The sequence below is a fragment of the Molossus molossus genome, unplaced genomic scaffold (genome assembly GCF_014108415.1).
Source record: "Molossus molossus isolate mMolMol1 unplaced genomic scaffold, mMolMol1.p scaffold_m16_p_12, whole genome shotgun sequence".
NCBI classification, from domain to species: domain Eukaryota; kingdom Metazoa; phylum Chordata; class Mammalia; order Chiroptera; family Molossidae; genus Molossus; species Molossus molossus.
Genome location: NW_023425347.1, coordinates 38,290,501 through 38,308,351, shown reverse-complemented (window position 1 = coordinate 38,308,351; position 17,851 = coordinate 38,290,501). Strand labels below are relative to the sequence as shown.

The window sequence follows — 17,851 nt, the reverse complement described above, 5'->3', positions numbered from 1 at the left end:
GCAATAACGATAAAAGGAGAAAGACCAACAGCGCAGAGAGCCTTGGGATTTCTTACGTTGTACTTGTGAAAGAAACTGAGGTATCGGATGACGCCAATCCACACAAGCAAGGTAGAGGTCCCAAGAAGTATGCTGCAGACGTCATAACTTGTTAGACTCTAAAAGAGAGTGGGGAAAAGTAATCAGAAATTCCTATGAGCAAGGACTATTTATTGGGTAGCTTAGGAGTCGGGCACTGTTCTAAGTGCTAAGGACAAAGCAGTGAACAGGCAAAATTTCCTACTCTCATAAAGCTTACATTCTAATGAGCGGAAGAGAGATAACAGCAATACATTAATAAACACTTGACACATTAGCTGATGGTAAGTGTGGAGGAGAAAATTCAGGAGAGGGGATAAATAATGCCTAGGGAGTTGCCTTTTAAGTAGGGTGGTCTGGAAAGTCTCACTGAAAAGGTGGCATGTGAGCAAAGTCCTGAATGGAGCGAGGGAGCAAACCAAGCAAAATCAAGGAGAGCTTTTCAGGCACAGGAAGGAACTAGTAAGTGCAAAAGCTCTGAGGCAGGAGGGCACCTGGCAGAATTACTAAGTGTGATCCGTGGGGATAGCATGAAGTCATAGAAGTAAGGGGGCAGGTGGTTAGGGCCTCACGGATAATTTAACAACTCTGTCTTTACTCTGAACAGGGTAGGGAGATTTGAGAGCACTGAACAGGAGTGACATGATCAAATATTGGCTGCTGCGGCCGAGCACAGATTGTTAGAGGAGTGAGAAAACTATTGCAATGATGTAAGTGAGAGCCATGGTGACCTGGTGGTGGAGATGATGGGGTGGTTTTTGAGAGCAAATCAACAGGATTTCCTCTTGGATTAGATGTGGGGGAGAGGAGAGTCAAGGATGGATCTATGACTTTGGTCTTGAGAAACTGAAAAGAGTTGGTATTCACCTCAGTTAGAAAGGAGAAGGAGGTTCAGACTGTGGAGGTGGGGATCTTAGCAATTCTGTTTTAGTTTCGTTAAATTTGAGAGGCCACGGTGACATCCAAGTGAAGATGTGGAATAGACATTTGGATATTTGAGATATCTTCAGGAAGAATTCCAAGCTGGAGACACAAATGTGCAAATCATTGGCATGGAACAGAATAGATCTCCAAGACAGTGGCAGAAAATAAAAGATGTCCAAGCACTGAACCCTGAAGCACTGTCACTGTAGTAGGTTGGAGAGATGAGAGGAAACTGGCAAAGGAAAGTCAGAAGACCAGCCCTAGGTTGAGGGGGAAAGCAAGGTAAGTAGGAGCCCAGCAAAAAAGTGTATCAACAAAGAGGGAGTGTTTGCAGTGTTAAAAGCTGCTAATAAGTCAGAACGATCTATTGATTATTGATTAATCCAATACTTGATTATTGGACTTAGTAGCATGGGAGGTCCTTGGGAAGAACACTTTCTTTTCTTTTCTTTTTTTTTTTTAATCCTCACCCAAGGACACTTTTCCATCTTTTGTACAGATAGAGTAGGAGGGAGAGAGAGAGAGAGAGAAATATCGACGTGAAAGGGACACATTGAGTGGCTGCCACCCGCACGACCAACCAGGGCCAGGGACAAACTGCAACCGAGGTACGTGCCCTTAGCGGGAACCGAACCCGGGTCTCTCTGGACCGCAGGCCTACGCTCTAACCGCTGAGCCAAACCGGCCAGGGTGGGAAGAACACTTTCTATGGAGTGGCAGGGCAGCCCATTTGAAACAGATACAGGAGACAATGGGAAGAACAGAATCAGAAACAAGATGAACTACTCTGTTGAGGTTGTGTTTTTTGGTTTTTGGTTGTTGTTTTTTTTTGCTATATAAAGGGGAGCATAAAATGGGGAAGTAACTTGAGGGGGAAACTGGTTAATGTTTTGTCTTTTTAGAAAGGAGGAAAAAAAAATGAGGATGTATAAGGAACGGAAGAAGTATAGTGGGAACTGTGCCCTTGAGTAAGCAAGTGGACGCAACAGGTGGTAGGAATGTGGAGTTGGCCTTGGATAGTAGCCTAAATAATATATCCACAGTAACAGAGAAAAAGCAGTGTGTGGGCACTGATGCTGGTAGGTAGATCAATGAATGGAAGTCTGTGGAATTTCTTTTTTTTTTCCTATTGTTCTTTTGAAATAGAAAATGAGGTCATCAGCTGAGAGTGGGGATGAGGCGGTGGTGTTAGAGGATCCAGAAGAGAAGAAACATATGCAATTATCATCTAGATGGGGGTAGTGAATGGTCTAGAGAAATGTGGAAAGATTGTCGATTACCATTAAGAGCTCATTGAGGTTAATGATGGTTGAGGTTGGTAAAAAATACAGATTTTCTGCAAATCTTCCCCCAATCCTTTCCCCCCCCTGAAGTTAAATATTTATTCTGATGATTTATACAACAGTTAGGACGTGGTGGCAGCTGTTCCGTGTCAACCTAAACCTATTCTCTCCTTCCGAGGCACACGCCCAGGCTGTATTCCCCAGCACCCCTTGCAGTTAGATGTGACTAAAATCTCCCCAGTGGGATGTGAACAGGAATGAAGGCTACCTCATTGAGCCAAGGCCGTAAGACTGGGAGAGCTACCTCCAGACCAGACCATGTTTTCCCTTCCAAGGGCTGCAACCTGACTGGGAGACGACCCAGCATCAATCGCGCAGTCTAGAAGAGCCTGTGATGGCTGGCAGATAAACCAGATGGGAGAAACTTCGGTCCCTGAATGACTGCATGGAGCTGAGCGACTCAACAACTTGGAAAAGCCACCCTGACTGTTACATGAGGGAGAAATAGCTCCTATTTTATCTGAGCCATTGCATTTGGGGGTCCCTGCCCAGGAATCTGAATCATAACAGGCTATCCTTATTTTTAGTTGCAGCCAAGGCTAGAAAAATACAAATTTAAACGATATTCATTTGAGCAATTTTAGTTTTTTACTTTGATTTTTGCTTTGGAGGAGAGGGCTGATATCTAGTCTGGGTTAGACCTAACTCAACATGGAAACTTTGTAGCCCATCATTGGGAAAAATAAGAACATTGAAACATTCTCAATTTGAATGGACAAAGAAACAACTACAGCTCTCACCATAGTTTGGCCTCACTCCAAACCCCACAGCCCTCCTCTTTGTGTTGAAGACTCTGGCATTTCTTATAAGAACAACAAAAAAGCACCCCTTACCTTAGTTATCTTGGTATGGTTATGAATTTTGGTATGAGTAAGAATTCACAGGCCCCACCCCAGAGTTCAGATTCAGTAGGTCTAACTCGGACATTTTTTACCAGGTACCCAAATGATTCTGATGCAGACTTTTGAGTCTTTGAGAAACTCTGCCTAAATGATTTCCTGACTAGATTTAAGAAAACAGTTGCTGTCAATTCCAAGTTTACTCAATATAATGTTTTAAAAATATCATTTACTCTACAAACCCCCACATTCTTAGAAAATAAATTACTACTGATACAAATCTGATACTAACAATGGCCTAAATAGGAAAAAAATTTACCTTGGCTTGGATTTCCATTTTCAGAATTGATCCAATGATTGTCAATAAGTCACTGATAATAATCATAATGTACCATCCATTGACAAATTCCATTTGATCAGAAACAGAAACCTCCTGCTTATAATGGACGAGGAAAAAATTGACAAATTCCTTCAAGGAAAAAAGAGGAGGCACGTGAGTCTCTGTCAATCAAAATGGCTGTAACATTCTCAGAAAGCAACAACCTCTACCTGTTGAAGCTGAATTCCTTTAATCACAGATCGTAAGCACAGGATTAACGAAGCCAAGCACATCAGGATGACAAAGGCATCAAAGATCATCATGTAATGAGTGTTCCTCTGAACTGGAAGGGAAAAGATTACCTGTTTATGAAGTAGGACATTAATATGGTGACAACTATTTTCCCTTTTCATTTTTAGCCTCATTTATTTTAACAGTTGCTTTGTCTACCGCAGTATAGATGTACAGTATGTTAAAGGACACTCAGATTATAATCTGTTTTTCCCTACTGGAAACAATTCTCCAAGTCCTCTTGGTGCACAGGTGCAAGGTTCTTTAGGTGAATGAATATCTAAAGGTGAAATTGTTGAGTTAAGACATATGCATATTTCTAAAATGAGATCCTAAGAAACTGTTCTCCAAAAAAGATCATGCCTCTTTACATACCTACACAAATCACATCTTCTCCACCACTGGATATTAGTAATCTTTAATTTTTGCCAATCAAAAGAGCAAATCTATTATTCCCAATGGTTTGAAATGCCATCTTTATCATGTGCCAAATTACTGTATTTATCTTTACCCTTTTGATGTTTTTGAGTATTTTTTTTTTTTTTATCCTCACCCGAGGATGTTTTTCCATTTTTTGTACAGATAGAGTGGGAGGGAGAGAGAGGAACATCGACATGAAGGGACACATCGCGTGGCTGCCACCCGCACAACCAACCAGGGCCGGGGACAAACTGCAACCGAAGTACGTGCCCTTAGCGGGAACCGAACCCGGGTCTCTCTGGACCGCAGGCCGATGCTCTAACCGTTGAGCCAAACTGGCCAGGGCTGTTTTTGAGTATTTTAATGCCTAAGACAAATATCTCTCATTACTCTTTTCTGAAATTTTGCTGGCTATTTTTCCTTACTTATTTTTCACATATTCCAGATTTTCAAATTCAAAAAAAAAAAAAAAAATCTTGCTGGTAATTTTTGGAAGTGGATCTTGTCAAATTTAAAGATTACTTTAGGGAGAATTAACATATTCATAATATTGACTCTCTTTTTTTTAATCCTCACCCGAGGACATTTTCCCTTTTTTTTTTTTGTTCAGGTAGAGTGGGAGGGAGAGAAAGGAACAGAGAGAGAGAGAGAGAGAAACATCGACGTGAAAGGAACACATCGAGTGGCTGCCACCCGCACGACCGACCAGGGCCGGGGACCAACTGCAACCGAGGTACGCGCCCTTAGCGGGAACCGAACTCGGGTCTCTCAGGACCGCAGGTCGACGCTCTGATATTGACTCTCTTGTCCAAAAACATGGCGTGCCTTTCCATTGATTCCATTGCATCCTTCCAAAGAATTTTCAAATTTTATATGGATCCTTCACATTCCTTTTTAGAGTAATTTAAATAATTCATGTATTCTTTACACAAAGATAACAAAGAGAAAAGGCCCTGATAAATGTTCTTCCTATTAGTATTTAGAAGGTTCAAAGTCCTTCTTTTAAAAATCACAACCATCAATCAAAGATCTTTAACTAACAGCTTGTGGTCTCTTGTTCTTAACACAGTTAGCCTCCCTGCATATCCTACTAAAATATACTTATCTAGATATAAAATATTTATTAAGAACCCACTATGGCCCTGGCCGGTTTGGCTCAGCGGTTAGAGCATTGACCTGCGGTACAGAGAGACCAGGGTTCGGTTCCCGCTAAGGGCACGTACCTCGGTTGCAGTTTGTCCCCGGCCCTGGTTGGTCGTGCGGGTGGCAACCACTCGATGTGTCCCTTCACATCGATGTTTCTCTCTCTCTCTCTTCCTCTCTCTCCCTCCCGCTCTGTCTGAACAAAAAAAATGCAAAAATGTTCTCGGGTGAGGATTAAAAAAAAAAAAAAAAGAACCCACTATGTGCCAGGTGTTTTTCTTGATGCTAAAGATACAATGATAAACAAGTTAGACAGCATCCCTATTTTTACAAATGAAAAAGCTAAGGCTCAGAAGAGACTCTTGGGGTCTTGGTCACACAGCAAGGGAGAAGTCAAGTAGGATTTGACCTTGAAGCATCTCACACATTATAGGTGTCTCCTCTCCGATCAAAGGTAGACTAAATGAGGAAAGATTGCATTCTCAGACTGAATGGCATCAAGAATCTTGAAGCTGAACTGGAGAAAATTGACTGAAAATAATTAATCTCATTTTCTAGTACCTTATAAGTAACTTAATGGTATGTTGTGCTGGACTTAAGTAGGTCAGGGACTCTTCGATTCTAGTGAGCAGAAGAATCACCCAGATGCCTAAGATGCCGTTTTCCCAGCTCCAGGTAAGACAGCCAGTATGTCTGGGGTGGGGCCTAGGAAGATGCAGGTGGTCCTTAATCATACCATACTTGGATAATAATTGCTTTAAGGTTTCCTACTGATCGATGCACAAAGTTCAGGAGTAGTAAAATGAAATAGTAAGAGTAAATACAATGAAATTTATTCATTTAGTATCCTTTTCACTAATAATAGGTAACTTCAAATTTATGCAACTCTTGAATCACAAATTTTATTTCAATCACAAATTGTTTAATTGAAACACAAACCTCTTTTGTCTTCTGTAAACACTGCAACCCTTCTCCACAAACTTTAGAATAGGGAAAATAAGACCATATAAAAATGCCTGACACATAGGTTTTCCCACAAATATTTATTTCTTTTTCTTTTTCTCTTGTTTTGTTAATCCTCACACAGGATATTTTTCCATTGACGTTTTTTAGATCGAGTGGAAGGAAGAGAAAGAAACATCGATGAGAGACACATCGATTGGTTGCCTCCCGCACAACCCTGACTAGGGCCAGGGATCAAACCTGCAACCCAGGTACATGCCCTTGACCGGAATTGAACCTGAGACCCTTCCATCTTAAGGGCCGATGCTCTAGCCACTGAGCCATACTGGCCAGGGCACAATGTTTATTTCTTAGTTGTTTTAACTTTTTCTAAAGTAGATTTAGATATTTATGTAACAATTAGATGCCCTTTGGCCAATATAATGGGACAGTTCACTACAGAACTAGCCCACCTGCCTTAACAGTAAAGAGCAATCTAACTCGTTGAATAGAGACAAGCTCTGTAGCCGAGCACAGGTTGGCTGAGACCTCTGCCAGGTGGCTCCATTCATGCTGCCAGGACTTTGCACTTGTGAGTTTCCAGAATCTCTGCATGGGTGGTTCTGTCTCATCACTCAGGTCTTACCTAAAACCTACTGCCCCCTTGTAAGGCCTTCCTTTACTATGCAATATAAATAACCTCTCTGTCCCCATTCCCCCACACCAACCTTGCGCACATAGAGCCACCGTGGTTCTCAAATGTTAATGTCACCTGGAGAGCTCATGAAAACAGTTTCTGATTCAGTGGCTTGGGCTGGAGAATGTGTGTTTCTGACAAGTTCCCAAAGGGTGCCAGGAACCAGTAATATGGAGTGACAGACTGCAAAGGTCTGAAACCTAACTCTGTCACTTACTGGCTGCGTAACCTCGGACAAGTCTGTAACCTCTCTGCGCTTCCGTTTTCTCGTCTGAGAAGTGGGGCTAATCACGTCTGTCTTATTGAGGTTGCTGTGAGGATCAAACGGGTTACTTTACATAGGGCGGTGAGAACTCTGTGTAGCATATCAATGCACGTTAGCTATTACACTTTATTTTCTTCACATTCTATCTGAAAGGGTTTTGCTCACTCACTTGTTACCCCCTTGTTTGTCTTACTGCAGTGGAATAGAGCTCTACTAGGTCAGGGGCCTTGTCTACCTGCAGAAGTAGGGGTGCTGCCCATCTCAAGGATTTTTAAAATTTTTAAACGAGGAAAATGTAGGTAGAAGTACTTATTCCATATGCATTAAAAATATTAGTTTGGGTGTAAATGATTTATTTACTTTTTGCTGGGGGATTGTGTTTGTTTGTTTTTTTGTTTTGTTTTTTAAGTAAGGAGTGAACCAACAGAGGCACTTGCAGAAGGCCGGAAAAGTCATTTTGATTATTAATAATTTATGTATTACCTGGAACATCTGATAACTACAATGAATTGATCTACTTGCAGAAAAATAGGGACTTGGAAACAGTACAGTTCTTTCATCTGATGCCCCACACATCCATGAGACCAGTAATTTAATAACCATTTTTGAAAACTAGTAAAATGTATCAGTTACCTGATCCAGACACGTGCCAGTCTTTACATTCTCTGATGGAAATGTCATTATCTAAACTTATCTTAATTCTTCCACTATGGGCTTTGTTGTCAAAAGTTATCTGCAAAGAAAAGGAAAGGGGTCAAAAACATACCGATGGTTTTTGATGCCAAGCTACCTCCATGCATAATTGGGAAACAATTCTTAAAATGGGAGTTAAGAATTTAACAATTCTTAAAATCAGGGAGACCCAGAGTCTCATCCCTGATCTAATGCTAACTCTGTTCAACCTTGGTAAGTTCGCCTTATTTCTCTGTGAAATGAGAAGTTCAAACTTTTGGTCTCTATGATTCTAGGACAGTATTCCAGCCCTGGACAACTTCTAAAAGAGACTTCCCATTCTAAGTCCCTCTAGATGCCTTCTTGGTATGAGCAAGAACTGGTACCAATAAATAAGCCACAGAGATGTAGTGTACAGCACAGGGAATACAGTTAATAATATTGTAATCACCTCATATGATGACAGATGTTACCAGACTTAGTATGGTGATCACATATCAGGGTATATAAATGTTGAATCACTATGTTGCACACCTAAAACTAATATAGCATTGTGTGCCAACTACACTTTAAGTTTTTTTAAAAAGCTCATTAAATAGTGCTTTTCCCCACAGTTAGGGATAGATTTTTAGTGCTGTTGCAATTCTTACTAACACAAAGAGGTTCGTTTTTTCTGTCTTGAAACATTTTAGGTGAAACTTTTTTGATTTTCCTTCTGGACCTATCTTAGTCATTCTAGACCCATATGTACCGCCAAGGATGTGGCCCCAGGGAATCACAGCCATGCCTTGCTTCAAGGATAACCCTTCAGGACACAGGCCCAGAGCAGGACAAAGCTGTACCAGAACCCTTTCCAGAGCCCGCTACTGCTCTCCCCTGAGCGCCCTCTGCTTTCCCCCTGAGCGCCCTCTGCTCCCCCCATGAGCACCCTCTGCTCTCCCCCTGAGCGCCCTCTGCTCCCCCCCTGAGCACCCTCTGCTCTCCCCCTGAGCGCCCTCTGCTCTCCCCCTGAGCGCCCTCTGCTCTCCCCATGGGCAGGGACTGGAAGGCAGGGTGGTAAAACCAGTCTTTTTAAAAATGCCTTCTCTCTCAAGTGCTTTTAAAAGTCTGTCATTTAAATGAGTTTTATTGCAGTTTCTTTATGTGGGGTAATCAAATATCACTTCAGATATAAGATGTCAAATAAATGTAATAATGAGCCTGGTCACTTTGTCTCCTCATGTTGGACTGTTAGCTTCTTTTCTTGACAAGCAACCAAGGCCATTGTCAATGTCTGTCCCTCCCCATAACCTGGAGGGCTCAGCTCATGACCTCACACAGGAAGATGCTCAGTATTATTCGACTGAGTTCCCCTTGCCAAAGGGAAATCATGTTTTTCCACAAAAGAGCCTCAGGGTCTTAGCAATAGCGGGTGCTCTCTAAATATCTGTTGAGTAAATACTCTTTGGTTTAGTGGCAATCACATCTCAGTAAGGCTTAGAAGAATCTGAATTCTTTAAGCAAAGAAGAAAAAATACTGGATGGGATTAACAACATATTAGATAGCACAAGAAAAAGATTAGTGAATTTGAAGACCTAGCAATAAAAACTATTCAAAATAAAACAGAGAGGGATAAAAAAAAAAAAAAAAAAAAAAAGACTAAACAATGAAACAAAAAGATAGCATTAGTGAGCTGTGGGATAACTTCAAGTGCCCAGACACTCACGTAATTAGAACCTCTGAATAGTGAGGGGGAAGAGACAGAGAAATATTTGAAGAAATAATATTGAGTAAATATCAAATATAATGAAAACTATAAACTCACAGAACCAAGATGTCCAATGAACTCTGAACATAAGAAACATAACGGGGTAAAAAAATTAAAAACTACACCAAGGAATAGCATGATCAAATAGTTAAAACCAGAGATAAAGATAAAAATTTAGCCCAGCCGGTGTGGCTCAGTGAATTGAGCGGTGTCCCATGGACTGAGAAGTCCCGGTTTGATTTCCAGTCATGACATATGCCCAGGTTGTGGGCTGATCCCCACGGGGGGGGGGGGGGGGGGGGGGGATGCAGGAGGCGGCTGATCGGTGTATCTCTCACATCGATGTTTCCATCTTTCTCTCCCTTCCTCTCTCTCTAAAAAAATCAATAGAAACATATTTTTAAAAAATTAAAAAGATAAAAATTTAAAACCAGCCAGGTGGGTGGGGCACATCCCATGCTGAAAAATAAAGATGAAGATGACAGGAGATTTCTCATCAGAAACAATGCCAGCTGGAAGAGCAACATCTTTAAAGCGTGGGGGTTGGGGGGGCAACCATGAATTCTATACCCACTGAAACTACCTTTTAAAAATGAAAGTGAAACACTTTTTCAGACATACAAAAGCTGAGAGGATCCATCGCCAGCAGGCCTGCACTATAAGAAATGTTAAAGGAGGCCCTTCCGGCAGAAGGAAAATGTGGCCAGATGGAAACCTGGCTCTATGCAAAGGAATGAAACATACTGGAAATGGTAACTATGTGGGCAGATGTAAATACTTTTTTCTTGTTATTTAAATGGCTTAAAAAATAATTGACTGTTTAAAGCAAAAATAATAACACACATCATGCATTTTGTAACACATCTGCAAAGTGAGTTGTATAACAACAACATAAAGGCTGAGATTAGAGAAATGAAGATACGGGGAAAGCAAAGGTAGGTTTACAGCTGTGAGTACACAAAACAGAGTTTGTCCTTGTATTAGTTATTTATTGTATGGTTTATTATTATTATTAACCTACTTTTGCCCACCCCTGTATGTTGTTGTTCGGGTCTTATACTATTTATGTAGGGATATATCATCTGAATGTAGAGTTTAATAAGCTAAATATGTGTATTATATACCCTAAAATAATACAATAAAGTTATAGCTAATAAGCTAACAAATGAGATAAAATGGAATCATAAAAATACTCAATCCAAAAAGAGGCAGAGAAAGAGAAACCAATTTAATAATCACAAGCAATTAAAATGGTCTAAGTACTATAATTTAAAAAGATTGTGAGTTTTGCATTAAAAAAACAAGACTCAACTATGTGCTGACTAATAAGAAATTCAGTTTAGCCCTGGCCGGTTTTGCTCAGTGGTTAGAGCATCGGCCTGCGGTCCAGAGAGACCCAGGTTCAGTTCCTGCTAAGGGCACGTACCTTGGTTGCAGTTTGTCCCCGGCCCTGGTTGGGTTGTGCAGGTGGCAACCACTCAATATGTCCCTTTCACGTTGATGTTTCTCTCTCTCTCTCTTCCTCCCACTCTATCTGAACCAAAAAAAAGTGGAAAAACTGTCCTTGGGTGAAGATAAAAAAAAAAAATTTAGTTTAAATATAAGCCAGAGAAACGTTTAAAAGGATTTAAAAAGATATACTATGCTAACACTAATCAGAAGAAAGCCGAAGTGGCTAAACTAACATCAAAGTAAATTTTAGAGCAAAGAATATTACCAGGGTTAGAGTGGTATTTTGTAATGATAAAAGAGTCAGTTAAAGTGAACACAAGAACCCTACATGCTTACACACCTAATAAAGAGCTTCAAAATACACAATGCGTCCTTGCTGGTTTGGCTCAGCGGTTAGAGTGTTGGCCTGCGGTCCAGAGAGACCCGGGTTCGGTTCCCGCTAAGGGCATGTACCTCGGTTGCAGTTTGTCCCTGGCCCTGGTTGGGTCATGTGGGTGGCAGCCACTCAATGTATCCCTTTCACGTTGATGTTTCTCTCTCTCTTTCTTCCTCTCTCTCCCTCCTGCTCTATCTGAACAAAAAATGAAAAAATGTCCTCGGGTGAGGATTAAAAAAAAATACACAATGAAAGAATTTATGAATGAATCCTAATATACACCTTTGCATTATAAATCCAACTGGGCACCCACAAAAAACGTTTAATAAATAGCTGTTGAATAAACTGAATATGCACTATATATCAGTTACTTAGGTAGGTCTTTTACATATGTTTTCTGTCGTGACAACAACTTTGTGAATTTTGTTTAACATATGAGAAAACTGAAGCTCAAACCAATGAAGTATTCCCCCTGAAGTTACATAGCTACTAAACTGGTGAGCTGTAATGAAAACCTAGGCTTGTCTGACTGTGAAGGCCATGCATTTTACATCAGGTGCTTGCTGCCCCAGTTCATGTTTACCTATGACAGTGAAGCTGCCCTAATGGCTTTTATTCTGAAAGCACTGTGTAAGATGTAAGTTCTACCACAGGCCCATGAGATGCACTGTTAAATCCACAATGCACAGGCATAGCTTGGGATGATTATATAACAGTGAAAATATAACATCGGCATGTGGCTGACAGGTCAGTTGCTTTACCACAATACTGAGTCCTTTAACAGGATCTCCATTTCACAAGTGTTTCATTTATTCATTCAACAAACATTTGAGACACCTACTATGTCCTTTGAGGGATGGAAAGATTAATAAAATGGTTCCTGCCTTCAAGGAGCTTTCAATCTAGCAGAGTTGATGACAGACACCTAGAAAACCCTAAAACAAAGAAGAAGGTGGTAAGACCATAGAAAACACAAAACAAAATAAAAATCTGGGCGTTCAAAGCACAGAATGTATTTCTAACTGAAGAATCACAAAAGGGTCCGTGTAGGAGGTGTCAGTTAAGCTAAGCCTTGAAGACTTATAAAAATTCTGAAAAGTTCCATTTTCCAGTTCAGGGGGGGGGGGGGTGGCGGTGGGGGGGGGGGTTGAGAGGAAGAGAGAGAGAAAGAAAGCGAGCCAGTGAAGATAAGACAGTGAATAACTCAATTTTTAAAAAAATCAAGTAATATTAAAAATACATAACTTGGTTAATATTAGAATCAAAACTTATAGCTTAATTCAAAATAGTCTTACAGCTTTTTCTTATCAAATGTTATGAATAATTACTACATTATACCATACTCGGAATGTTTTTGAACCTCCGTCTCTGAATACTTGATTTCTTACAGCCAATTGGTTGAGTACTGTGGACATAACTTTAATACAGACTACTGCTGAAGTAACAGAAATCTGTATTCTATGAAGGCAACTCATATAAAACGCTTCCCTGCATATGACCATACGGCATTGGGTTGCTGACTCTGATCCTCGTGAGCTGATAGACATGTGAGAGGCATCTTGCGCTCTCTAGACATTAATAGCTCCATTTACAACGAAATGTGGAGAACATAGACGCCCTAGGGTGGGCTGAAGGGGGAGAAATCCCCCAGAGCATTCAGAGGCGGCACAAGGAAGGCTCTGTGAGCAATAACCCAAAGGTTACAAACATCTATTCATGGTGAGGAAACTCAGCAAGAACCTTGACAATGACCTTAAGTGCACAGCCACAGACGGCTAAATGCTAACCATACAGAACCTACAAAACTCTTCTCCTTTTGTATTTGGACATCTACCCTGTGCCAGACTCTCGTCTTGGTACTGAAGACACAGCAATGAACAAGCCAAGGTCCCTGCCCTCAGAGGACTTAGGTTGAGGAACAAGTGGACAAGTTATTATAACAAAATAGAGCTAGCTGTACCAATGCTTTCTTTATGCAAATTCAAGTGGAGACATCCTCTATATTTGATCATGCCTTAATACAAGTAGATGAAACCCTTTTCTCCAGACTGGAACCAAATTCAGCCCAGCCCCTACTTACAGTCAGAGTGAAGTCATAACAGTCAGGGAGCTCGTGATGACGAATAGTCTGCAGATTAATGGCCTTCAGTTTGAACTTCAGCTCCACTGTTAAAAGTCTAGAAAGTAGAAGAGGCTTCAGTGCACTGACAATATTCACACACAAATGTACGTTACGCTCCTGTCTGCCTCCCTCACCTGTGAAAGTCCAGCGTTAAGTTGAGTTTATTTTCTTCCAGTGTTCCAATGTAAGAAGATTCATCTGGCTCCACAGAGAAACATTCTGCCATGGAAAGGAACAAAACATAACACAGCAGCCAAAATAAATAAAACTGCATCTTGAAAAGGTAATGTATATTCAAAACTAGATATTCAGGTTTGAGTATTTTTCTGAATTAAGGTTTTAAAGGCTAGACATCTATACCACTTGGTTACAATGACTCATTTGTTTTCAGGACATAAGTAGCTACATTTCTGCAGTGGATGGCGTAGAGAAAGATCTGAATTCTATCTCATTTGTCTTCTATAGAAAGCTATCTTCCTTCCTGTCCTTTAAACCTAAACTTTGAGTCCCCCCCATTTTTTTTGTATGCTAAACATGGGTTTGAAGCACTTGTAGAATCTTCAAAATATTCTAAGTATAAAGGATCTACATTTGAAATATTATGTGTTGACTATTTTTCTTCAACAAGCACTTTAAAAAAGAAAGAAAGATAGCTTCTTAGAATGTGTTCACTAATCAGTACTTTAATCCTTTAATATCCTTCTCTAACAACAACAACAAAAAATTCCCACTGGCTATTGTTGAAGAATTCAAATAGTTGTTGTCTTTTATTAAATATATTGGCCTGACATTGATTAATAAGATTAGTAATGGCGCCATTGTAATTTAACCTAGTTATGAATAACTAGAAAGGAGCAAAGGGAAGGTCAAATAATATAGGCATGGTATTTGTGCAGTTTTGCCAGGAAGCTTCAGTTCACTCTCCGGGAAACCACCAGTCCATTCCCTGCAGATCCATGGGGTAAGGAACTAGACAGGAGAAGAACAGACACATGGCCAGTAAAGTCCGGGTGACATAAGGAAGGTAGTTGCCTGTCAGTCACACCTGGGAACAGGTCATCGGCCAGAGTAGGCGTGGCCACTGCAAGCGCAGGAAGATCTGAGATAGTTAATCTCCTAAACAAAGGAATTTACACTCTTGGGCTCTTGTTCTCTTGTGATCTTGACTCCTGTCCTCTGGGGCTCTCACACTCCTGCATTTGCCCACACGGTCCACAGCCATGTGCACCCCACACAATGGACTAATGGACTGCAACTAGCCTAATGCTAAACCAGACCCTGATCCACCATGAAACGGAAACTCTGGACACTGGTTTTGCTTTTAGCTCTGCTGAATCCCAGCTGCACACCTTCTAGGACTGGAAAAAGGGAAATGGGACTTTGGAAATGCAGGGATGTAATTCCACAAAAATAAAGCTTTCTACTGTGGGGGCCTCCATAAATGCTTATTCCAGTAGTACCCCAAGAACCTCATTCCCACTAGCAACGGAGAAAGACCATCCACGCATTTCTTCGATAATACCCATTTTTTAACGGAACAAGCTAAGCTAATATTTCAAGTAAACTTACAAGTAACAGTTTGCTAATAAGAATAAGCTGTTTTCTTCTAAGTTCTAGTTCTCATTCTTACCCCAACCAATCTTCATAGATACTGAATAGTGAATTGCTAGTGAAGGGAGGTAGTTTTATATACATCAAGAATATGAGCCCAGCCGGTGTGGCTCAGTGGTTGAGCATCAACCCACGCGCCAAGAGGTGGCCAGTTTGATTCCCAGTCAGGGCACATGCCCAGGTTGTGGGCCAAATCCCCAGTGGGGGGCATACAGGAGGTATCCAATCAATGTTCTCTTTCATCGATGTTTCTATCTCTCTCTCCCTCTCCCTTCCTCTCTCTCAAAAATCAATAAAAATAATAATAATAACAATAAAAGCATCTCACGTTTGCTTTAGAAAAAGAAAAAAAGAAAGGAATTTGCAAGCATGATTTTTTGCAAGGATAATATCTGCCTATGTAACTAGCTTATCGAGCATGAGAGGCAGTGGAATATAGTGGCCAAGAGCCCAAGCAGCCTGGGTCAAATTTCAGCTCTGCCTCTTACTAGCTCCATTGGGAGCAGATCACTCTCTGAGCTATACTTTATAGTCTTCTATAAAATGCGAATGATAATGAACCTTACTTTGTTGGGGGTTTTGGTGGTTTTTTTTGTTTGTTTTTTACAAATTATACGTTACAGTAAAAGGCTTAGAACAGTACCTGACTGACACACAATCACTTCATTATGGTTTTTTATGATGACCTATTAGCACAGACCAAATCAATATTTTCGGAGATGAACTTACTGATTTTAAATATAAATCAAGGAATTAAAATGGGAAGTTCTAGCTTATGGAAGAACATTACCAGTTTCGATTTTGGGGTCAATGTCAAAGGTATCATTTCCAGGACAGATGTTTCCTTGCTTGTAGAAGTACTGGCAGATCGCCATCCCAGACTGTTCCGAACCCTTATTCTCATAAGCATGATTCCCAACTGAGACGTTGCGTAGCTGCAAGTACTTCAACCAAAAAGAGAAACAGGAAGTGGGAATGCCAGCCAGGGCAGGAGTGAAGCCACGACCCCCCTCCCTGCCTTTGAAACCGGCAGGTTCCCACCTCCACTCTGGGTGGCGACCTCCCCACTGATAGGCAGGGTGAGTGACATGCGACTGTTCTCCAACACAGCAGAGGGGCTCCGAGCACTTGAGAACTTGGGTGTTCTGAGTTCAAGGGTCAATTCTGTGACCTCAGGCAGATCACATACTTTCTCTGCTTCTGGTTCCTTATCTGCAAAAGTAAAGGCTCAAACCACATCATCTTCTCTCCTCCTCTAAAGAACTATGTTCAGGAACTGGTTTTTACATTCAGCATGAATACACATTTTATTTATCTTAGACCTACATCCAGTGAGGTCCGAGTTTTGCTTTACTATTGTAAGAATACAGCTTAGTCACTTTCATAGCAATTATCCCCCTGTCCCACTGAGCCCTTTACCTAAAACAGAATGTTACTTTTACAAATGAGGATCTTATGGTATCTTGGAATAACTGTCCACAAACCTCTTAATGGATTTCTATAGATGAAAAACATAAAACTAAGTGTTTCAGAGCTTATTCTGAACCATGTCGTTTGGCACAATTGGTGATACAAAGATAAGGATATAGTATCTGTCTCTTATAGTTAATAATTTAGTGGGATAGACACTTAGATAAATAATTCTACTAAAAGATGCAGGTGAAACATGCTATGAAGGAAAATCATTTATAACATGAGCCCATGGAACTGACTCTGAGCTGGACCTGGTCGAGGCAGCTTGTTAACAAATCCGGTGCTTAGTTCTTAGTTCTCGGTCCTCATCAACTTAACTTCTCCCAGGGGCTTGATGCAGCTGAGTGCTATCCCCTTCGTGGGATACTTCCCTCACTTGACTCCTGGGACCAGGCTGCTCCTTCTCCATCTCCTTAGCTGACTTCCTCTTGCCAACTCTACATCTTGGGGTGCCTTGGTTTCAGTCTCCAGCCTCTTTATTGACATTCTCTCCATGGGTGATCCCAGCCAGTCCCATGTTTTCTATACCACCTATATGCTGATGACATCCAGATTTATATCTCCAGCCCTGACCTCTCCACCAAATTCCATATATAGGTGGGTAGCAATCTACCTATGGTGGCTAAGAGGAATCTGAAACATAAATGGACAAACAGGAAAAACTGGCTCCTTCTACAGCACTTTTCTCCAATAAACAACCGCGTAAGCCAATCAACTTTTCAGGTCAAGACTTAGGAATGATCCTTCAGTCTTCTTCTCTCTTACTCCACTTCCAATCCATCGGAAAATCATGCATTAATTTCCAGTTATGTCCCACATCTGAGCACTCCGCTCCCATCTCCCTAGTCTACTCCACCGTCACGTCCCACCTGGTTAACCTGGTTTACCGGCTTCTAATCCCGACTTTCGCCACAGTCTAGTCTTTGTGAAGAGCTCATAAGACTGTTACAAATATTTCCTTACTATAGTTACAAAGAGGAAGTGAATTAATGCACATCAAACCCTTAGAACAGTGACACACAAAACGTGAACCTGTTTCAGACTCTGTTCCTGCTGTTTCTTCTCCCTGGAAGCGTCTTCCTTGAGATGCCACAGCTGCCTCCCCACTGCTTTGTCTGCTCTCGGCTCACCTGTAT

General features: G+C 41.1%; 1 protein-coding gene across 1 annotated transcript in view; it reads right to left on the bottom strand.

The window, feature by feature from the left end:
• MCOLN3 (mucolipin 3) overlaps nucleotides 1-17,851 on the bottom strand; it is a 33,524-nt gene that overhangs the window by 3,099 nt on the left and 12,574 nt on the right. Inside the window, exons 4-10 of the mRNA XM_036256071.1 lie at nucleotides 16,033-16,186; nucleotides 13,766-13,850; nucleotides 13,590-13,686; nucleotides 7,895-7,994; nucleotides 3,734-3,846; nucleotides 3,504-3,653; nucleotides 57-158 (exon numbers count right to left, since the gene is read on the bottom strand). Of these exons, the coding sequence (XP_036111964.1) occupies nucleotides 57-158; nucleotides 3,504-3,653; nucleotides 3,734-3,846; nucleotides 7,895-7,994; nucleotides 13,590-13,686; nucleotides 13,766-13,850; nucleotides 16,033-16,186 (801 nt within the window). The remainder of the gene's footprint in view (nucleotides 1-56; nucleotides 159-3,503; nucleotides 3,654-3,733; nucleotides 3,847-7,894; nucleotides 7,995-13,589; nucleotides 13,687-13,765; nucleotides 13,851-16,032; nucleotides 16,187-17,851) is intronic.